The sequence below is a fragment of the Neolamprologus brichardi genome, chromosome 3, assembly GCF_056152115.1.
Source record: "Neolamprologus brichardi isolate AB-2024 chromosome 3, ASM5615211v1, whole genome shotgun sequence".
NCBI classification, from domain to species: Eukaryota; Metazoa; Chordata; class Actinopteri; order Cichliformes; family Cichlidae; genus Neolamprologus; species Neolamprologus brichardi.
Genome location: NC_142106.1, coordinates 50,661,418 through 50,685,935, shown reverse-complemented (window position 1 = coordinate 50,685,935; position 24,518 = coordinate 50,661,418). Strand labels below are relative to the sequence as shown.

The following is a 24,518-nucleotide window of genomic DNA, read 5'->3' as shown; positions in this document are numbered from 1 at the left end:
CATATCAGTCACATATCTATTGGTAGCTCTTGGAGATGTTTTCTTTGTCGACAGGCTGACCCTTGATGTTGCTGGCTCTGAAGTTCACTACTCTTTGTGAATTGTACCAACTATATTCTACAACATATAAACAGCTGTTACAGGAGCCATTGTGGCTGCTTTCCAAATTGTAGCCAGGAAGAAACTTGTACAAATGCAGTACTTGGCAAGTGTTTCTAAAAAACATGAGCAATTTAAATTCAAATTGATGAAAGTCTTTTAAGTCAATATACTCAGCAGTCAGATTAAAGAAAAAAAAGTCAACAAAAATAATTTAAAATACTGCAAATTACTAGTTTTAGCCTACACTAACTATCCTGTATAACCGCTGAATAACATTTAATTATAATTTTGTTTGTTAAGCAACAGCTCATGTGCAGATCTACTATCTGAATGAAAAATAACATGAATTAGAATCCCAGAAAACTGATGCTTTTCATCTGAGCATTGCATTTCCAGTGGAAGAAATGTTTCATCACTTTTCAGTCAAATTAACTCTTCAGTCTCAGCAAACTGCAGGTTTCACTAGACTTATAAACAGTGCATTTGCATCATGACCAAAGCTAGCACTGCTGACTGACAGTGAGGTGTGTGGTCAGATTCATGATTGGTAATATGCAAACTGATATTGAACAATAGTCATGAATACCATTCAAGGGGAGTTGAGGAATGGCTGCACACTGCACTGTAAGATGGTGACAGATGCAGCCCTGGCCCCTCTTTGGTTCAGAGATGGTCTTTCCCTTTTCACATAAATGACCTCATTGACTCTGTGCTCAAGCCAGCATTCCTCCTTCTCCAGGATATGCACATCATCCTCATCTTTGAAAGAGGGATTAGTTTGAAATGATGGCTGCGCAGAGAGTTGTTGGAGGCAGCCTCTTAACCGTCACAGAAATATACACCTCCAGATGCAGCAAGAGGGCCACCTGTATCATGCAGGACCCCACTCACCCAGCACACTCACTCTTTGTCCCCTCAGGCAGGAGGCAGAGGAGCATTAAATGCAAAACCACCAGACTGAGAAACAGCTTCATTCGAGAAGCTCTGAGACTTCTCAGTGCATAATGGACAAGAAACTGCTACTGTAGTACCTTAATCACTACTGATACTTTGCTGCTAAAATATTTATACCTATACTTCTAAATCAATACTCCATACTGTTAGTCAGGTTGTTGCACTTCACTTATTTGTATTATTCTATTACTATTTGATACTGTTTTATTACTTGTCATTCTGTTGTTTTTATGGAAAACTGGGACCGTGGGGAATTTCATTCCACCTCATGTAAACATGCAATGAGAATGACAATAAAGCTTCCTTGAATCCTTGAACCCCTTATTACTGGCCTATATGTGTAAATAATCAATGATCCTAGCCTCATATAGTAGCTGTTCTGTATTGTGCCATCCATTCAATCAGAGGTTGTTTGGTTTTCTTGATGTGTAATTTACAGCAATCCTCCTGGAACTTAACAGAGTGCCCTGTATCAACCTGTTTGTCCCAGCTGACCTTGGGAGTGGACCTATTTTTAATGCAAAGTGTTTTGGGGTTTGAAAGCCACAGAGAGGTGGCATTCTGAAAAAATGGGCCTGCTCACATAAAAGGGATCACTGAAGGTTCTTGTTTATGCAGCAGTGATCCTTCTCTCCTGGATTACCTGGAGCATCCTCACATTCACTCGATGCTTTTTTGATATCATGTACTTTTGCTGCTCTTGCTGCTGCATCTGTGGGTGAGGATGGTTTTTGTGTTTCATAACACAGAATGAACACAATTTGTGTCCAACTTAGATAAGAGTCAAACCTTATTTACTCATCTGTATGTGTTGGTTATGTTACATAATAACTTTTAAATGCCCATTACTGAATTTCACAGTCTAAGAACTCTAGCCTTTAATTTTCAGATCCTCCCTGGTGAACGTCATGTGTTTGTCCACCAGGTTAATGCGATCAGTGACTTGTGGCATGTCCTGAGAGTTTATTTCCACCCTGGTATTATCCAAAAAAACTGAGCCAATGGCTGGGTGGCGTTCGGGTTTTCAGTACAGACTTGGTGTAGCTTTCCCCTGCAGTCCATAGGATTGTCATTTTCTAGCTGTGTCAGACAATCTATCACCATCTTGCTGTAACCACGACCTGGATCCCCTTTCAGGGCCACATAAATATTTTTGTCACTACGCAGTAACAACATTTTCTAATGATAGTCTGTCTGGTTTAGCAAAACTCTGCTAATGTCAATATCAATGTCTATTTTATTTCTGTAGCACATTTAAAAGCAACAAAGTTGACCAAAGTGCTTCACAAGTTAGTTTTCTCTTGTTCATGAACAAGAGAAAACAAAAGAAAAATAAATACAGGAAAATAAGACATGCGAATAGAAAGAAGCAAGAAGCAAATACAATATATTTAACATAAAAACACACAAAAATAGGACCTGATGTCACTCAAAATGAACTCGAATTAAAAGCCAATGTAAAAAAAGTTTCAGAGTCTTCAGAGTTTCAAGATAGGATTTGAAAGACTGTATAGACTCTGAACTACGAGTATCGAGTCTAGGCGCTGCAACTGAGAAGGCTCGATCTCCTCTATGCTGTAATCGAGACCTCGGCTGTACTAAAAGCATTTGGGTAGACGATCTCAGTGCTGTTTAGTTGAGGAGTTTGCTTAAATAGCTGGGTGTTTATTTAAAACATAAAACTGAAAGTAGGTAAAAGCATCTTAAAATCAGCACGATGATGGACAGGGAGCCAGTGTAAATCTGATAAAACTGGAGTGATGTGATCGTTCTAACACCTGTTAGAAGACATACAGCAGCATTTTGGACTAAGAGAACCACAGTAGTCCAATCATGAGGTGATGAAGGCATGAATAAGTTTTTGCAGGTCTTTAGGAGGAAAATAAGTCTTTGCAATTTCACGTAACTGATAAAAACTGGTCTTCACAACTCTGAAAACTTGCTTTTCTAATTTCAAAGAGCTGTTTCCAGGATTTCTTACAGTCTGGGAATGATGACAAGAGGGCCGAGGGTATGAGTTACAATAACAATAAACAATAACTTCAGTCTTACTTTTGTTTAGGGTAAGAAAATTCTGTGTCAGCCAGACTTTAATGTCTGATGATGATGCTGTTGTGTGAGTGCTTTGCTTGTTTTGATGTTGATATTGGATGCTGGCTTAGCAAAATTCTGCTAATGTCAATATCATGTCTATTTTATTTCAGTAGCACATTACGTCTCAAATCGATCTATTCTATCGTTGCTCCATTGTGATGACCATCTCACACAACACCAGAGAGTGGATGGTTCTGCACTGAGATGTGTTCTCCCAATGCCTGGTTGCACAATGCTTTTAGAGCATCATTTTCAAACGCGCAACGTGTGACAGTGTGTTCATGTCCCTATAGACTGTCTGCGCATAACAAGCAAATTATTCGGAAAGAAGTGGCTGCTATGCTGGAGATGGGGGTGACAGAGGAGTCGCAGAAAGCTTGGTGTTCTCGTAGTGAAGATCACGGTTTGACGCCTACCCCATGCCCCATGCTACTGGTAGATTACCTTGTCTACACAGTCCAAGGGGATAAAAAGGTCTTCTCCACTCTATATACAGTCATTTGCACTAATTTGTCACTCCTCCTGGTCAGAGCACCACTTTGCTGCACCTCATGGACCATGCTGCATCCACACGCTGCACATGCTGCCGTGAATGATGTTCTCATCCACAATGACACCTGGGTGGAGCAGATGCAGCGAGCGTACACAGTCCTGCAGTCGCTGAGGAGCTAGCTGCTGGGGCCAGAGAGGAGAGAGAGGTAGCGGGAACATCCGGAGTGAGGAACGCTGACAAATCACGAGGAGCTGGAAAAACTCCCCACAAAAGCACAACACGAGTAAAAGTATGCTTTAAATAAAGATTCATCCATTGCTGAACCTTGGGTCATTCCTATTTTTTTATTTATTAGTGTCTGCTTACATATGACACTTTGCAAGAATGCTGGACGTTTTTCATATATTAAATAGAAAATTATCAGACATTTTTTACCATATCTGTTTAAAATTACAGACTCTGGTTCATTTTGAGCTAAAGCAAGACCTGCGAACACCAGGCTCAGTCAAATTCATGCTCAGTCATTGCCAAAGATTTCAGTGTGCTGAAAGCATGTTGGCACACTGCTTCACAACAAATATTTCTGGAACAACTTCACCTACTCTCAGGGTGGATGGAAAAGATAAGGATGTGATGACGCAGTAACTCCAGGAACACTTAAGCCCAGTGGTTCCAAAAATGGGGGATGTGCCTCCTAGGGGGGGCGCAGGGCCATTGCAGAGGGGGCGGGGGGTATAAATTTAAAAAAAAAAGAACGCTTGGACACTGCTAGCCTAACGGACAGGTTTTTGACGGGGCTCCCACACAAACGCAAAGCAGAGGATGAAGCATCGCCAAATATGCTTCCAAACCAACTTCCCTCCAAGCCAAAGACTAGAAAATATGATGAAGCATTCTTGCCTTTGGCTTCACCTGCACAATAGTTTTAATCACGGACAAACAGTATCCCACATTCTTCATTTTTAGTTCCCAAACACTTCTTATAACGACTGACTACTCCTGAAAGGAGGTTTTAGCTCTTTATACAGTAAAGTTACAGGAGGATGAAAATAATTATCAGGCAAAATGTCCTTCGTTTGTTAAAATAACCCCATGATACCACGTGAGCACACTATATACACGGTATATGAGTTACAGAAACATTGTGGGGGTGTGTACAAGGGAAATAATATGATATAATAAGTAAATAAGGGTTTAAGGGCTATGGTCATTAAGGATGAGGACGGTAATTGCACATCTGCCAGAATATTGTACAGAAAAAGGAAAGACCAAAATATTGCACAGGGAATGGCAGCAACAGAGTCAATAGCAGCGACAGACAGACTGTATGGGAGAGGTCTGCTCATGCTCTTAATTTGCATTAATGGTTCTGACAGCCTACAGGTAGAAGTTGTTCTTTAGTCTGTTGGTTTTGCTCCTGATGCCAGAGGGCAGGATGTTGAAGAGGTGGTGGTTATAATCTAGAGCTCACAATGGAGTCCAGGGGGGAGAGTGGACAGCCGATCACCTTCGCTGCAGTTCTGATGACCATCTGGTGTCTCTTCTTATTGGCTGTTGTGCAACCAGCGTACCACAGTGATGGCAGCACTCTCGATTGTGGCTCTATAGAAGAACACTAGTAGGTTTGCAGCCTGTTCCAACTCATCTCAGGACACGCTCTCCACATAGTCACCTTTTATGGACAGCGGAGGGGGATCAGCTTTTGTCTTGCACAAGTCCATGACCACTTCCTTGGTTTTCCTGGTATTGAGGTGAGGTTATTGTAGTCACACCATTCTGTCAGACGCTGGACCTCATCTCTGTAGGTGGTGTCATCATCGTTGGTGATGAGCCCCATGCTGTCGTCTGCAAATTTGATGATGATGTTGCAGGGATAGGGGGGTGCAGTCAGTGGTGTAGATGGTGCACAGGAGTGGACTCAGCACACATCCCTGTGGTGAGCCAGCGCTGAGTGGCAGGGCGGATGGTCTCTGGTTGCAACCCTGACTGATTGTGTTCGGTGTTTAAGGAAGGTTTTGATGGGGGGGGCGGGGGGGTCCAAGTTTACCAGCTTGGCTATAAGAACAACGAATTACAGTAGTCCAGCCTAGATTGATTTTCAGCATCATTGTGGAAGAAAGCAGTCCTACATATTTATTTAATATGTGCACTGAAGGACATATTCTAAAATGAAAATGACTCCGACGCTCCTCACAGTGAAGGCCGAGGTAGTGCAATCCAGAGTAAGAATCTGGTTAGATCCTTCTATTTCTAAGATTATTAGTGTCAAGGACAATAACCTCAGTTTGATCTGAATTTAGAATCAGAAAATTAGATGGCATCCAGGTCTTTATGTCTTTAAGTCATTCCTGCGATATATAAGGGATAATATTCCCAAAAAAGTAATTACATTACCGTTACTTTCCCGTAAGCAGGCTGCGTTACTGTGTTACTAAACTGTGATTTTGTTTGTGAGAGTGTCTCATGACAGTGACGTACGAGCGTGCGACGTCCGTGGCAGCAACAGACATGTGCAGATCAACAATGGATAACATGGAGTGCAGGATAGAGTACGACCATTCAGTGTTTAAAGCTGGGAAGTACTCACATTACTTTGAGTTTGATTCTGTAAAAAGTGACAAAAACATTAGTGGTGCGTCAGGTTGTTTGATAACTCCAAAGAGCCTGCCCAGCCCCCACAAAATGCAGCCCAAACAGCTGATAGGAGTGATACACCCATGCACATCTACCAAGTTAAAACTGGTAATACATTAATACACTTTAATGTAGCTTGAAATAACTTTCCAATCTAAAGTACAAAGACAAGACTCAAAATGATTTGAAAAGCAGCCAGTGTTCAAATAACAACTTTGAAATCGCTTCATAAAACCTGCAGAGCACTTAAAAACTTAATATTGAGAAATTATGGGTCACTCAAGACTGGTTGTTGCCAAATGATCACAGACGATCGTCTAAGAATGTTTGACTTATTTATTTGACGCTGTGTTGTCACAATGACTGTCACATGTCCAAAATAGACAAGTTAACGTCACATGGCTGTTGGTTACATGTCTGCAAAACCTCGAGTGGTTGAGAACTAATCGTCAAATCAGTTTGAAGACAAGTTGGCAGGTTTATGCTCTTTACAAGGTAAGCTTCCTGGTGAAACTCCAGATGTGCAAGTGCAACTGGTCATAACTGGACTTTCAATCTCAAAATCAAACCCACACTGAAAGAGGCTCAGAAGCAGACAAGAAGATATCCTTGACCTCGACGCCAAATGAAAATCTGGGGCTTGACTGTTATTAGCCTGTTCCCTGAATCATCATTTCTCCATACATGCATGTGACCTAGACTGACCTACTGTTTCTAATAGATCAAGAAAATATATAGTGCATCAAGATCTTTACAGCACATCTAGAGAGTACAGAAATTAATAAGATGGGAATTATTACCTTATTTACTAATATTTTCATCTGTCTATCAAATGCATCTCATGGCTAAAACGCCTTTGCTTTGGTTTAGCAGAAATCTGTACGCTGCTTTGAGTTATCCTGATTAGCTCAGTGGAGATGCTCTTACCATGTGCTGCTTTCCATTTAATGTGGAACTTTTGACACTCAAAGGTCAAATGTCAGAGCTGGGAGTAGGGCTGTGCGATATGACCAAAATCTCATATCCCGATATTAAGACATCTATCGTCCCGATAACGATATAAATCACAAAAATGTAACATTTTCTGTAAATTCTGTGAATCTCGGGCAGCTCGACTTGCGTGAAGTGTTTCCAGCTGCACGTCATGTAGCTGGAGTCGAGTGTTTTAACCGATGCATGAAACGATACATTTTTAGACATAAGTTGTAAAGGCCGCCATTTTCTTTGTGAGCATTTATTACATGGCGTGCTGCGGGGAAAAGCCTGTTCTAACGTTTGAGTCTAAGGTTTATTTTTTAGCACCTGGCGGCTCTTTTTTACTTCTCATCCGTAAATAATCTGCTCTTTCACGTGATTCAGTTTATTTTGAAAAGTCTCAACAGGATCTTGAGCTTTATTGTGAAAGGTTTATGTGGAACATAAACAAGCGGACACGCGATGCTGTTACCGTCGTTGTTGCTAACCACAACGCATGAAAACAGGCGCTTGTCCGTCCATAGTGTGGTTATATTACATATAAGAGAAAGAGAGAACTTTAAGAAATTAATACAGTGGGGCAAAAAAGTATTTAGTCAGCCACCGATTGTGCAAGTTCCCCCACTTAAAATGATGACAGAGGTCAGTAATTTGCACCAGAGGTACACTTCAACTGTGAGAGACAGAATGTGAAAAAAAAATCCATGAATTCACATGGTAGGATTTGTAAAGAATTTATTCGTAAATCAGGGTGGAAAATAAGTATTTGGTCAATAACAAAAATACAACTCAATACTTTGTAACATAACCTTTGTTGGCAATAACAGAGGTCAAACATTTACTATAGGTCTTTACCAGGTTTGCACACACAGTAGCTGGTATTTTGGCCCATTCCTCCATGCAGATCTTCTCAAGAGCAGTGATGTTTTGGGGCTGTCGCCGAGCAACACGGACTTTCAACTCCCGCCACAGATTTTCTATGGGGTTGAGGTCTGGAGACTGGCTAGGCCACTCCAGGACTTTCAAATGCTTCTTACGGAGCAACTCCTTTGTTGCCCGGGCGGTGTGTTTTGGATCATTGTCATGTTGGAAGACCCAGCCTCGTTTCATCTTCAAAGTTCTCACTGATGGAAGGAGGTTTTGGCTCAAAATCTCATGATACTTGGCCCCATTCATTCTGTCCTTAACACGGATCAGTCATCCTGTCCCCTTGGCAGAAAAACAGCCCCATAGCATGATGTTTCCACCCCCATGCTTCACAGTAGGTATGGTGTTCTTGGAATGCAACTCAGTATTCTTCTTCCTCCAAACACGACGAGTTGAGTTTATACCAAAAAGTTCTACTTTGGTTTCATCTGACCACATGACATTCTCCCAATCCTCTGCTGTATCATCCATGTGCTCTCTGGCAAACTTCAGACGGGCCTGGACATGCACTGGCTTCAGCAGCGGAACACGTCTGGCACTGTGGGATTTGATTCCCTGCCGTTGTAGTGTGTTACTGATGGTGACCTTTGTTACTTTGGTCCCAGCTCTCTGCAGGTCATTCACCAGGTCCCCCCGTGTGGTTCTGGGATCTTTGCTCACCGTTCTCATGATCATTTTGACCCCACGGGATGAGATCTTGCGTGGAGCCCCAGATCGAGGGAGATTATCAGTGGTCTTGTATGTCTTCCATTTTCTGATGATTGCTCCCATAGTTGATTTTTTCACACCAAGCTGCTTGCCTATTGTAGATTCACTCTTCCCAGTCTGGTGCAGGTCTACAATTCTTTTCCTGGTGTCCTTCGAAAGCTCTTTGGTCTTGGCCATGGCGGAGTTTGGAGTCTGACTGGTTGAGGCTGTGGACAGGTGTCTTTTATACAGATGATGAGGTCAAACAGGTGCCATTCATACAGGTAACGAGTGGGGGACAGAAAAGCTTCTTACAGAAGACGTTACAGGTCTGTGAGAGCCAGGGATTTTCCTTGTTTGAGGTGACCAAATACTTATTTTCCACCCTGATTTACGAATAAATTCTTTACAAATCCTACCATGTGAATTCATGGATTTTTTTTTCACATTCTGTCTCTCACAGTTGAAGTGTACCTCTGGTGCAAATTACTGACCTCTGTCATCATTTTAAGTGGGGGAACTTGCACAATCAGTGGCTGACTAAATACTTTTTTGCCCCACTGTATAGCCACCACAGTGACCATCAAGACCATGAAAAAATATTGCCGTAAACAGTTTATTTTGCGACACCACGAAACAAACGATAGCGTAAAATGAAACAATAGACGTTTTTATATTGTCATCCAATATATATATCGTTATATCGAACAGCCCTAGCTGGGAGTGACATCATTCCCAGCTTAAACATTTGTTCAGTAGTAAAGTTGGAAAAGCAAACAAGGAGAATTTGTTTTGCTCCTTGGCAGAGGGTTGAGCCATTCATGCATTACTAGCAACACAGTGCACTGTAGCAGTGTACAGACAGAGCATGTTCGATGTTCTGCATATAGCTCAAGTCACAGATACATAATAGTGGCAGTACCGATTACAAGTTGATACTTTTCCTGATGTTTATGTGCATTATTACAATCTTGGTTTGATAAGGCGGGGTTGGTGGGGATGTGCCAACTTCCTAAACTGGAAGTCCAACTTCAGGGACTTGGAGCTAAGGAAGACTCAGAATTCCAAATATGAATGAACACACCTGTATAATGAGGCAGCTTCATGAAGTTAACATCAGAAGTACATCAGAGCACACAGTACTTTAATATCATACCCCAAGACGACGAGCTCTCCATACTTTACAGGCTCCTTGTCCTCAGGAAAGACTCCATCGTGGGGTTGTGAGCTTGAGCCCAAAGGAGGCGAGGGCTGGCTCTTGTTGCAGGATGGGCGCAGCTCCAGAGATGGGGGGGGACACAACGCCTCTGAGCTACCCTCCAAAACCATGCCCACCGGCCACAGCTGGGGCTCGCTGCTGGGGAGAACAGGTCAGAAGGAAATCATAAAAGCCTGTGCGTTTGAATGAGAAACGTACATTTAAAGTAGTAGTATAGCACATTTTTAATATCTGATCATATCACAATGTGACAGATGATAAAATGCAAACAATCTCATGTATGAATTACAGGTCAACATTAGCACACAGGTATAAAAGTATTCATAGCTTCCTCGAACTCTACCACCTGCTCAGTGCTGCACTGTTAAGCAGTCTTTTCTCACACAGAGAAGATTCCCAGTTTCAATCCTCTGGTTGGCTGTGGCCCCGTCTGTGTGGAGGTTGCATGTCTGTGGACTGTGGGAGGACGTCAGAGAGAACCCACACAGACACAAGCTCCACACAGAAAGGGCCCGGCCCTGGTGGATTCGAACCAGGGACCTTCTTGCTGTGAAGCAACAATGTGCTGGTGTTAACACTGTTGCCTCACAGTATGAAGGTCCTTTTTTTAACAGAGCAAGAGATTTTTCATCACAGTATTTCTAAACATTTTTCTTTGGAAATTGTTTTTACAAATAACAAAATTATTTCAGCAAAAAACATAAATTTCAATCATCAATATTATGACCCTGTGAAAAAACGACTCTTTGATTTAGTCACAGAGTCAACCATGATGTGCTGTTCAAACTTTCAAGTAAAATCAAGTTAAAGCTGAGGGTTAGCTTTTAATTCACGTACAGTATAAAAACATCAGGTCTGAGCCGTCACTTGAGGGAGAATGATGCCAAAAACAGAAGAAATCAGGTTAAACATGAGAAAAATAATTTCTGATGCTGAGAAACCAAAAGTCGTATCCAACTTATATTTCCAATTTTCAAGTCCTGAGATGAGAAATTCAGAGCCACTCAGTACAAAACAACAGTAGCAAACAATAGATTAGAGACTGAAAGACAATCAGAATCAGCTTCACTGTCCAAGTATGCAGACCGAGTATTTGGGTATTTCTTTGATTTCAGTGTATGTGGCAGATTAGACACACACAATGCAGACAACAGCAACAGACAGACAAAAACAAAAAGGACTCTTTGATTCAGCAGCAGGTGTGACGAGTCTTTTATGTAGAAACTTAAGTGTTCAGAGGGTTTCCACCTGTGGGGTGCAGTGCTGTGTAGTGCCTACCACAGGGGAGGAACAGATTGTGTTTAGGGTCATTTATTACATTTGTTTTTATTTATATAGTCCCAAATTACAACACCAAGTTTTCTGCAGGCCTCACTGTCTATTACGACCTGTTCTTCCTGAGCTGATGGAGGAATTATATCCTCTGCTGAGCCTCTTTAATAAAACTAGTTAGAAATGTGTCTAATGATCCCAGAACAACCACCAAGACACTTGTGAATGACTTAACCAAGTCCTGAAGTGTGGTCTGAAAGAAGACTATTACCATATTCATGCACAGAAATTGATTGTGAGGATTACAAAGAAAATGTCTGTTACAGAAAATATTCTGTGAAAAGCCAAAATGTCCATAAATATTAAAGATGACGTACTTCAAATCTGTCCGGGCAGAAAAAAAATTATTTTTTAAAAGTGTGTGTTAAGCATATATATTTATTTAATTGATAAGTATTATTATAATCCAAGATTTAACCTTATTTACACTTTATTTACAGTATTATTAACATCAAACTACACTAAAGTCGAACTAAAACTACCTACAATATTAACGCGAAACACAATCAAACGCAGTACAGCAATAAACAACAATATAGTTCGATAATGAAGTCCTTGTACTTTCAACACTGAACTTCAGTTTCACATAGTGACCATCTGACATAGAACCCTGAAAAACAGGCTGCTGGACCTCGAATGCAACACCACAAGTCCTACAGTTACATGTATCTCAAAAAGGGAAAGTAAATAGTCAACCTCAACTTTGCTGATTTTGTGAGCCATTGGCAAAATCAAATCCTGTGCTGACAGGAAGTGAAATCTCTCATAGTAATTTAGTAAAAGCCGGACACGGCCCAATCAGATTCTTCAGTGTTTTCTTTGAAAGTTGCTGCCTTCAAGCCCCAAAACAAAGTAGACGATACTTGCAGTTCCTCCAAAGTATTCTGAAACTCAGGACAGTATCCAGGAGAACAAAGTCAGTGTGCAGAGGTCCAAATAACATAACAGCAGCAGCTACGACAGAGTGAAATGACTCCACAAGACTAAAGGACAGTCCTGATGTCCTCTGGTGTCTCACTGTGGTCTCCTCTGTGGACGCTTTGATGTAAAACAGCTAAACTGTCTCAGCTGCACACATGGGTGCTGCCAAGGTTTTGGACCCCATAGAAAAATATCACTGTGAGTCGCACGACATTAATAATTCAAATCATGACGCCCTAAAATATATTTATAACACTGAGCAGACACGGACGATATTCTGCTTTGAGATTGATGAGATATGTGCAAGCCATCATTCTAATGTTTTATTATAACGTTATTATTCATTTTATTTTACATTTTCATCTATAAAATGGTCCAAAAGTATTTTTACTGCTTTAACATTTTTATTTATAATATTAATTATTGTCAGATATAACTTAAATAATCCTTTGGATTATAACAAATAAAGAAATGAACCATGCTTCTGTCCTGAGGGAAGTTGAATTGGTTTTGATTTGTTTGACCTTAGTCAAGCTCTGACGTGCAGCCACACAGCAAGTAAAGGTACACAGCAACAGCTAAAGGGGAAGAGATGAGTAAGTGTCCCTTTGTCCTGCATTTCATCCACTGAAGAGAGAGATTCAGTAATGCAGCCATAAACTGAAGCTTGAAGTTAAGCGTTAAGGCGTTAACGCTCACTGATAAGTTCTATGAGAGGTCCAGAGGAAGTCTGTCGTATATCAAAGTCTGCGTTTGATAGTCAGTGCATGTCTCAATCTGTTTAAAAGAATGAAAAATATTTGTTGCACATGCTTCATACATTTATAATTTTCTTTATCTTGTTTTCATCCACATTCACAGAGGAGAGGGAAAGAAACAAACTAAATACATTTGTCATGTGATCATTATACAGAGCGTTTTTTAAACAAAACAAATGTGATTCAAACACATTTGAAATACTCACCAATCCTAAAGAGCTTTTACAATGACAGAGCTAAATGGAAACCAACTACTGCATTTCATAGGCAGAATATCACACATCTGTAAAATAACAAAACTATCCATTAGTCTTAAAGCCATTTTCACAACAGTGAGGTAAAGCATTCAGCACAGTTCAATCCTAAATATAGAAATAAACACACATGTTAGCATTCACAGTATCTACGGCAGCTCATCACAGTGTAAATGAACTGAAGAAGGCTTTTGGGTTACAGTCGCAACATACTCAGATGTTAGATCAGTCACAGATAAGTAACATCACACGTTAATTATCTATTATTATTATATTATACACACAAATGGGAATTATATTTAGAATATTATTTATTTATTTATGATTCAATGTTAAGTATAATTCTCTCTACAAGTTATTCTTACACTTTTAGAAATCTTTAGTGAAACAGAACAGTATCTGAACTAAAGTGGACACCGTGACGCCCAACAGCTTTCCAAACGATGTGCATGCTATTCCAAAAAATGAAAGGAAAGCTTTTCCCCTTCATGGCTAGGCTGGCATAACATTAGCTAAAAGCACAAAGCTTTCATTTCATATAATAACTGTTATACTGAAACTCAGGTTTCTGCTTAGTTACTGACTGCAGCAGCTACATCACCATGTAGATGCAGCTGCTATGTGGTGGTAATGTTGCTGCTCCACACTTTAACAGAGCAGCAACATTAACAGTAAGGAGCTACATATATAATCCTAAAAATAGTACATGAGCATGAATTTCCTCATTTTGTGGCAGCAGACATGTTTCAACAAGCAAGTTGAAACTCCGCCCACATTAGCACCTTTCCTTACTACATGACCGATGCAAGTATGTAACAGTCTGTTGTCATACACAGAAAAAAGTCAAGCAAAAAATCATTTCTCAGATTTTGTTCACGTATATTTGTTTACCATTGATTTAAAGAAAAGATTTGACATTAGATAACAGGGTCCTGATGCTTGTCTCAATAACATACAGCAAAAACTAAAACCCCAAATTAAAAAACAAAACAAAACCCACCTCACCCAGTAAAAATCCAGCTGGGTCGAGCGTCTACAAATGATTGAAACTCTCTCATTTGTGTTACAGTTTTAAATTTGTAGTTACTCTTAAAGTGTCCACACCCACTGGAATTCAGTTCAATTTTATTAATATAGTGTCAAATATCAAGAACACACTTTATATTGTAAGATAAAGATTCTGAGATAATACAGAAACAACCCCAACAATCAAACGACCCCCTTCGAGCAAGCGCTTGGTGACAGTGCAAAGGAAAAACTTCCATTTATCAGGAAACCTCTGGTAGAACCAGGAGGGGCAGCCATGTGGCTGAAGGTGAGCGGAGGAAGGCAGGTCAAAAGAGCCAGAGAGGAATAATATCTCAGGATTAAATGCAGAGTAGTGTGTAAAAAGGTGAATGAAGAAGAACCATGAGAAGCCCCTGGAAGCCAAGACGTATTGCAGTGGAACTAGAGGAGGATTACGGGAACATCTGATAAGCCCTAATGATAAGCTTTATCAAAAAGGAAAGTTTGAAGCCTTAATCTTCAAACTTTCCTTTGACTTTTCCTTTGTTAAAATCTGAGAAGTAAAATACAAGATGTCAAAAAGTGAGCCTGTGAGCTTGAAGGCTACTTCTGGCATTAGAACGTAGCTCCTGACAATAAGGACCTAGACGTCCACAAAGACGGGACACCAGTCTTTGGCTCCTTAATACTTAATGCTAATCTTTTACATATGGTAAATGGCCTGTATTTGTATAGCGCTTTACTTAGTCCCTAAGGACCCCACAGCGCTTTACACAACCAGTCACACACCCATTCACACACTAGTGATGGCAGCTACATTGTAGCCACAGCCTCCCTGGGGCGCACTAACAGAGGCGAGGCTGCCGGACACTGGCAGCACATTAATGCTAACCTTTCACATATAATGGACATAATGCACCGCCTTGGCTGATCAGTGAAAGATGTCTCCAAGCCAATAGGGATTATTCCAAAGTTCATTTCCTGTTTTTACCAAGATGCAGTTTGGAATGCTGCAAAGTCAATTTTCCTTCAAAACAGAAACTTGGTGGTTTTCCAAAGACCAGCCTTTTCTACCAAGAACCTGAGGGTGGCAACATCCCACCTGTCAGGTTTTGCTAAATGTAAGACCACAAACTAAGTTCTATAATAGTTCCAGCCATTGTCCCGTGAAGTCTTTGTCTGGCCAGTACCTGAGAGCCTTTGGTCGTATCTCAACCAGAAAACATAAATTAGAAGAAGAGAGGATGACCTCCACCATAATGAGCTTGTCACAGAAGAAGCCCTCAGATATGTGAGAGCAGGACAGGGTAAATTTATTTCTGGAATAGCTTAAAGTACTAATTTCAGCAGCCACACCCACCTTGGCAGCTTCTCTCTATATCAATGCACTTGCTAACTACGTGAAAAACCCCAAAGATCTGTTACTGTTAAAGGCTGGACTAACCTGTAAGAGCTATTTATAAGATGTAAACTAATGTTCAGGTTTTTACGTGTTTCACAAAGAGTTAGTCTTTTTGACTGCAGGATAATTTATTAAAACAAATCAGGAAGGGGCAAGCAAAAGCCAAATGATAATCGCAGACTCAAATCCCTTGAATTATACTCATCTAAGGCGTTACAATCCACAAGAAAACAGATGAACTGCTTGGAAGTTGTAATTGGAACGTTGAAATTTAAGTTGACAGCCTGGGCAGCAGTTGATCCCTGTGGTTCATCCAATCATCTGCACTGCTCATCTTGAAGGAGACAAAGAGGCTGATATCTTCTGCACAATTTTTTTTACCTGGTCGTATTTGTTCTAAAATTTTGCAACTCTATTTCTAATGAAACACAAGAACATGGGAACAGGTGAAGGAGAAAAAACACAAAGCTGAAATTCACATAAAAAAGAAGTTTCAAAGTTGGAAAGTAGCTGAACATCTTTATAATGTACATTAGAAAAAGCTGACTAATGATAAAAGAAAATTTAGAATAAAAAAACAACTGAATGAATAGTGAAAGCTTTGTGTGTGTGTGTGTGTGTGTGTGTGTGTGTGTGTGTGTATAATCTTTTTTTAGTTTGTAACTCGTTTGTGGGTTTATTTTAAGACTAACTGTGTGTTAGTGGGGAGATAAACTATACAGACTAAAAACAGACGTTCAGTTAGGTTAGATGAGTTAAAATGTGGGAGGATCCACTACAGACATGTAAATGGTTTCAGTGCTGATCATCCAATCAGAAAAGTTGATTCTTTAAATCTGCCCAGATTTAAACCACCTGTCTGCTGCAGACCAATCCACCAATAAAAAAATTAGCCAATCAGAATGCTCTATCATTTACATACATTTAAATTCACCAACTGGAAATACCTGTCAGCAGCATTCGGTTAGACTGCAGTAAAAGCGAACATACTGGTACTCTGAGGCAAATCCCTGTCAAATGTGTCTAAATTTGCTGTTCCTCCTACGTGGACTTCTTATTGATTCTTTTTATATTTATTAATGGATTCATAATTCATTTTAAAATATTAACACATAATTTGTCATTTTATTTTAAACTAAATTATCAAACAATACATTACTATCATGATATCTAAATAAATAAAAGAATCGCAAAATGAAATTGTAAATGAATTTAATAATGGATTATTATTATTATTTATTTATTTATTTTATTTATTTATTTATTTATTTTGCACAATTCATCACTGAAGCACAAAATGCTTTAATTTAATGCATGTGACTCTTCTGGTCCTCCATACAAATCCATAGAAAATGAAAAATAATGTAGGAAATGAATGAAAGCTACTATAAGAAGAAGGTGATCAGAAAGAGAGAAACAAATAGAAGAAGATGGGGTTTAAATGACAGGGAGAGGTGGAGCAGGGAGAAAGAAAAGACACAAGAAACCTTAAATTACTTTCTCTGGATGGAGAAGAGAGGCGGATGCTTTTGTGTGTTTGATTATATGTGTCAGCAAGTGCATGCGCACAAGTGTCAGGGTGATGAATTGCCTGTTCTAAGCCACACATTTTCTAATAAACCCACAGTCACATCCTGTGTGTGCGGACAGAGGGATGCAGCTCTGAGCAGAGTGGATACACTTGCTAAGCTACTGTAGCCAGAAGTACTTAGTTACAATAGTTTGACTGTAAAGCAGCAACATTTTAGTCAGAAGGCTTATTGACATAGTTAAGAAGTAAATACAGATTTTTATAATATATAATTTGTAATAATCTCATTGTTAAAAAATATTCAAAAATTGTGAATATTTAACAGATTATGAATTCCTTCCTCTTCCATGGGAGACGGGGGGAGAGTAACTATTAAAGTGAATAATTAATAGACTAAAATATCTGTTGAAGTTATGGGGACCCATAATATTTTGTTTTTTATTTGTAGGATTTCCAGATTTAGTCTTAGTGCTTAAAACAAAAAACTCTGACGTGTGATTTGTCCTTAAGGGCCACAATACAGTTTTCAGGTGTAGAGAACGACATTATGAAATACGGAAAAGCATATTTTGTAAGACAATATTCCTATAAACCTTTTCACTTATTAGGCAAGTATTCAATTAATTCAACTGTGAAGACTTGACCCAATATTTACTTCTTGATTATCACTTAATACAGATCAGGTTGCTTCTACAAACATCGAGATGACAATTTTGGCTTTAGGTAAATTTAGAGGTCCCTTTTTACTTCATTTAAATGTCATAAATGGTTAAGAAAAAGAGGCAGGGCAAGTTTGTCTGTGGAAGAAAAGGAAGAAGGACCAAGAGACAGAAAAGAAAAGCCAAATTTGTCTCTTCTATAAACAAATGAACAGAGAGCTAAAAATATTCCACTGACAAATGAACTCTGCATTGAAATGTGGCTTCAGGACAAAACGGTCTCACTAGTTGTGTTCTTCAATCTATTTAAATAAAGATGTTCTACTTCTGTCCTTGGACGACTTCTTAGTCACTCTGGTTGAGATTAATAAATGTATTATTTCCCCATAAATCCAGTTTAGTTGTCAAAATAAGGGCAAATATACTTGTAAACATGTAGCTTTATTAAACATCAGTTCCGACGTGGACATTTTTGTTTTTTGAAAGCAGGGCAGAGAGCCACGGAGCATGTGTAATGTGCATTATGTAACACTTTATTATGTACAAATCCTACAAGCCAGTGTTATGAACGATTACCCTCCCCCGGTAACAAAGTCAGCCTCTGATCTCTGTCTTTCTGCTCGCACTGGGTATTATTATTTATCTTTAAGTTGTTAAACTATTATAAAATGTACTTGTCAAGGTCAGGATGTTATGCTATTACAGGTTTGTCCAAATTCTCCACATCAGACGTGAGTGCTGCTATTATGGGATGATCTCATCTCAGCTTTTTCATTGTAGTCGCTTTAATATAATAAAGTATTCTAAGAGGGTGTTAATATGCAAGTATTACCAAAGAAAAGACATGATCTATCTCTATCTCTTAAAAGAATCTTTACCTTTGAAGATGTGTTCTTCAAAGGTAAGGACTGCTCTGTAATGTAATATTCTACGGTCCTTAGTGGACTGGGAGGCAGTCAGAGGTGGAGGACTTGGTGCTCTGATCCCTGGATTGCCGCCTCACTGGTGAGGAAGGAGCCTGACCTGGTGCTGGAGGTTGGCAGACACCAACCAGATATAATTGGGCTCATGCCAAGAGGCTCTGGAACCAGTTTCTGGAGAGTGGACTCCACCCTGGAGTTTCCCAAAGGGAGGCAGTGGTGCAAATGTATCCCCCTGGCTCGCTGCCTGTGCGTTGGAGTTTTCCTCAGGCCCCAGGTCCTGACTATCGTTTGTACCTAAGTGCCAAATGACAGTTCAGAATCCCTGGATGAGGTGCTGGAGAGTGCTCCACACAGAGACTCTATTGGGAACTTCAATGCTCTCACACTGATGCTGTTAAACAACTGCACACTGGCATGACCCCTGGGGCGGGTGAGATTCCCCCTCAGTTCCTGAAGATTCTGGATGATGTAGGGCTGTCAGGACTGACACGTCCTTGCGTGGGTTTGGGGGTTTGGGTGCCTCTGGATTTGAAAACTAGGTTGTTGACTCCCCTGTTTAAGTAGGTAAATGGTAAATGGACTGTATTTATATAGCGCTTTACTAGTCCCTAAGGACCCCACAGCACTTTACACATCCAGTCATCCAGACATTCACACACTGGTGATGGCAGCTACGTTGTAGCCACAGCTGCCCTGGGGCGCACTGACAGAGGTGATGGTACCGGACACTGGCACCACCGGGCCCTCTGACCACCACCAGTAGGTCAACGGGTGAAGTGTCTTGCCCAAGGACACAATGACTGAGACTGTCCAAGCCAGGACTCGAACTGGCTACCTTCCAATTACATAAGTAGGGGGACCAGTGGGGGTGCTCCAAGTACGGAGGATCACACTCCTCAGCCTCCCAGGGAAAGTCTATCACAGGGTACTCGAGAGAAGAGTCCATCCATTAGTCCTTGGATTCAGAAGAAATAAAGCCACTTTTGCCCTGGTCGTGGAACACTAAACCAGCTCTTTATATTCTTGAAGATATTCAAGGGGTTGTGAGCATTTGGCCAACCAATTTACTAATGTAATTTCGGGACTTGGAGACAACATTCAACCAAGTCCCTCAGAGTATCCTGTGGAGGGAGTTTCATGAGTTGGGGCTGTTTGGCCAGTTGTTATGGGCCATTAGAGCTCTACAACTGTAGCAAGTAAGTCAAACACCTTTCTGGTGGCTGGCCTTTGCCACAGATTCTCTTCATGGATCAGATATCTAGGGGTAGCCAAGTCGGGGAGGGTCTCCTCTTTGGTGACGATGTGGTTCTGTTGGCTGTGAAACGTGAGAATGAGAATTAGCACTTTGACCACGGGTGTTGAACTCCAGTCCTTGAGGACTCCTGAAACTTTTAAATGTGTCCCTGCTGCAACACACCTGAATAAAATTAGTAGGTCATTAGTAAGAACTGACTGCATGCTGAGGTGTCAACCCCTAACCTCAAGTAACTTTAAATAAATCTAAGTTTGTGAAAAAATCTAATTCTAAAAGTACTTTTATTGCACATGTTCATTCAGTCATGAGCTGCTGTAACATGAATCAAATGGCTGAATTGCCACCTCAGCATGGAGTCAAGTTCCATAGAGTCTTGCTAATGACCTACTAATACGGGTGTGTTACAGTCGGACACATGGAAAAGTTTAAAGACACCGGCCCTCGAGGACTGGAGTTCAACACCTATGTCCTAGACTGTGGTTCTCAGCTGGAAAAGGGTGGAGTGCTGCATGTGACGGATACAGCCAGCATATGTGAATTTTCTTCAAAGAGTGGCTGGCCTCGCCCGGGTGCGCTGCTCCTACTTGTCAAAAGGAGCCAGCTGAGGTGGTTCGGGAATCTGACTAGGATGCCTGCTGAAGTATTCCGGGGATCTCGTACTGGTGAGGAGGTTCGAGACCAGGACTTGCTAGAGAGATTACATTTCTTGGCTGGCTTAGGTACATTTCTGTGTCCCCAACAGGGAAGCCTGGGCTTCTCTGCTCTGACTGCTGTCCTAACTACCTGAACCTGGATACGCAGCACAAAATGGATGGCTGACTGGATGGACGGAAATATTCATCCATCCACTCAGTTCTGATAGACTGATTGATTGTTTGTTTTGGGGGTTTTTTTCAAGTCAGGTATTGGATCAATGCATATATTGCTATTTTGTAAAGCATCTTGCAAAGCAAACTAGAGTATAAAATTTTGGGTTATTTAAAAGTTACATAAAAAATACCAAGCAGTTAAATACAGCTTAATGCAGGCTCAACTGGTTAGTCTGGTGCAGAGCAGACTGATGCTTGTGTCACTGTACGGTTACATCAAGGATGGCAGACATCAATAAGTTTAAGATGATTCGATTTACTCACTTAATTGCACCTTTCATGCTGGTTTTATATGATAGCTCATATTGCATTTACTTATATCTGGTGGAATTCATTTAGATACAAAAATCCACAAAGAGCAAAAAATCCAAGAGAAGCAGCAGAAAAAAATCAGCTAATTACAGCCTAAACACAAAGAAGACTCAACTGGAACGCACAATACAAATTATTGTGTGACTTATGGAAAGTGACAAAATCCCTTCATATCACTATATCCATTGCACCGCTTACACATGACCTTAAAGGTCCTCCACAGTCCATATCTATAACCCCTGCCTCTTACCCAGGTAGTAAAGGTAGTAGTTAAAAAAGCTTACTCAGATAATAATCAATGCTAAAAGCGAATATTAAATAACACTTTTTCAAAAAGCAAATATCAGCAGTCTCATAAATGCCTCCTCAAGCCTACACAACTTTAGACACCTCTGCTGCAGGCAGGCAAGCACACAGGTCCTCTCACTAACAGCTGAAGTAGCCAACGTAGGTAATACTGAACAACACTTTAGGAGGTATTTTTGAGAGGTCAAGCTCCTGTTTCAACAAAACTAAAGCATTAAACAGTTGTAATTTAATCTTGCTGGGACACACAGTAGTGTTTGCCGTTGTCGTATGGTTTGTGGCTCACCTGCAGAGGAGGGGTGGAGCAGTGGGATTAGGATTTCGTGTCATAGCCGGCAAGCACAACCTAACCCTGCCTTCTCTACTCGAGTACTGGGACCTGAAGCAGCTGAAAAGCTGTGCAAGTAGTGGAAACCCTCATGAAGAAACACACTTTTCTTGCAACGATGTGTGCTACTGGTCCTTTATGATTATAGCAGATTAACTATTAGTCATTTTCAACAGTCACTTTAGCTGTTTTTAATAATAATAATAATGGATTGCATTTATACAGCGCTTTTCGGGGCCCTCAAAGCGCTTTACAATTCCACTATTCATTCACTCTCACACACTGGTGGAGGCAGCTACAGTTGTAGCCACAGCTGCCCTGGGGCGCGCTGACAGAGGCGAGGCTGCCATATCGCGCCATCGGCCCCTCTGGCCATCACCAGTAGGCGGTAGGTAAAGTGTCTTGCCCAAGGACACAACAACCGAGACTGTCCGAGCCGAGGCTCGAACCGGCAACCTTCCGATTACAAGACAAACTGCTAAGTCTTGAGCCACAATCGCCCCAAATTTTTAATCATTAACATAGAAACTAGCAGGCAGTCGTTCGATTAAAAAACCCCAAAAGCAATAATTGCTGTTGGGCTGAATGGGTCACCGATGGGATGTGGAGCTGTGGCTGACTGGATTACAGACACCTGGAGAACCAGGTGGGTTGCTGGCTGTGCAGAGCAGGAAAACTGTAGCTGAACTGAGATTATTTTTTGTAGCAAGCTGTGAGGTCAGTTTTAAAATGCAGTCGCTGGTTCAAAGAAAGCTCTGTTTTTGCTGCCTTCATTTTAGCATAGCTGAAATCACACTGATCCAAAGTTCATTTTTAACATTTCCATATTTCTCTTCCTATACAATAATTCAATTATTTAAGTGTGTTAGGTAGCGTACTGTTGTACCCTTTATTAGTTGGTTCTGAAATATATTGTCTTCAGCTTGTGAAAAGAGCGAATAAAACCTCTAAACTTAAATACTTACTTTGTTAAATCTACCTTATGGTTGATGATTATCATTTACATTTTCAAAGAATTGCTTCTTCTCCATTCAGAGTTGTTGCAGGATGGGGTCCAAAATTTCATGTGATATTATAGTATTTTATTCTAGGAAACTCTAAAGGTGAGACTATTGTTTTGTATTATTTTTATCACTACAGCACAGAACTGCATATATTCATTAGTGACGTTGGTGACAGTGATGTATGCTTTGAAATAGTTTGGCTTCGTAGCCACTAGCAGCCAAATCACAGCACAAAGCCTCAGCAGCACTGAGAACACACAGACGTGTGTTTTGTGTACGGTCACATCCCATCAAGTTACAAATGACTAATTATTGTTGAATCGTGAATATCGTCGAAGGACTGTTACTTTTAACGCTCTGAGCCTTTCTGAAGGACCATCCCACCAAATCCTCCTCCGCCTGCATTCACTCTGGAAACGTCTAGAAGCTGGAAGTGTCACATGGAACTGTTAATGCACCACAAAGGCTTGATTTGTGATACAAGATGATTCAAATATGGCTTCTTTCTCCTCTTCTTATTCCTTCTGTGTGCGCGGATTGCAGCGAATTGCGTTTTTTCCGGGCCGTGTTTTTGTGTGCACGGAGGACGTGTAGTAATCTGAGCAGATGTGATCACACAAACAGGCTACACAGAGAAAAATAAGACATTTACGTAGAATCCAGCGAAATGCAAACGCAAGCGTTTGTACACAGGTGATTCCCCCCGCACGAACAACATAAGCTACATACTGCGAGCACACACCCTCCATGCAGAAGCACGCATATCTGTGCACGACATGTACACAGGAGCCGATATAACAACCAAACGAAACCCGTTCTTCATCACTCACATTAGTCTGACATCACATAAATCTCTTTACCTCATAAAGACTCACGTCAGCCTTGAATAGGCGATAAAGTCAACAATCCACGAATTAAAAGGCGACTTGGATTCCCATCACCTCTCCAGAGGAGGAATAAAGCACAAGACAGGCCGGCTTGCGTCTCCTGACATTTGATGTTTTGTAGAGGAAGCTGCTGTAAGAGGAAAGCTGTAAGAAAGACAGGTGATGGAAAATGGGGATAAACAGGCCCGTACCCGCGGATGTTTGCCAGCAGAGGTCCAGGACGGCTCGGATCTGTGTGGAATTCCTCCTGTTGACGGGAATATTTGCGGGGGTTTCAGTCGCCGCACGGCCTGGGAAGCGTAAAGAGGAGTGATGGAGAAGAACAGGAAGCGCAGAGCATCACAAGCAATATCATCTCTCTTCCGTTCATCTTACGCCAGAATCGATTCTCCCACAAATAACGGCAGACAGCGATGTCACCTCTGTCTCCCCCTCTCTCTCCTCAGCTCAGTTCAAAAGTGCCATACAGCCAGTTCCTTAAAACAACAACACATCAATCATAATAGAATAAAATAATAAAAGACAAGTAATAAAAAAATACAATAAAATAACACAAAGATTAATACACAGTTCAATTTATTATATGCTAGTCATTTCAGATCATTCACTGTGTCTCCTAGGAGTATTTTTTGTTTTGCAATGTCACTGAAATGTAGATTTAAAGGACAGAAATGGTAACAGCAG

At 40.7% G+C, this 24,518-nt stretch overlaps 1 protein-coding gene across 3 annotated transcripts in view; it reads right to left on the bottom strand.

The window, feature by feature from the left end:
- The window catches only part of peli3 (pellino E3 ubiquitin protein ligase family member 3), a 38,825-nt gene extending 14,550 nt beyond the window's left edge, over window positions 1-24,275 (bottom strand). The window contains exons 1-2 of one of the 3 annotated variants that reach the window (XM_006808489.2): window positions 24,026-24,275; window positions 10,023-10,223 (exon numbers count right to left, since the gene is read on the bottom strand). In XM_006808489.2, the coding sequence (XP_006808552.1) occupies window positions 10,023-10,195 (173 nt within the window). In that variant the 5' untranslated portion in view covers window positions 10,196-10,223; window positions 24,026-24,275. Of the gene's footprint in view, window positions 1-10,022; window positions 10,224-23,807; window positions 24,000-24,025 lie in introns of those variants that run through there. The other 2 variants (XM_006808488.2, XM_006808487.3) reach the window with 2 other exon arrangements.
- Between the last annotated feature and the right edge of the window lie 243 nt (window positions 24,276-24,518).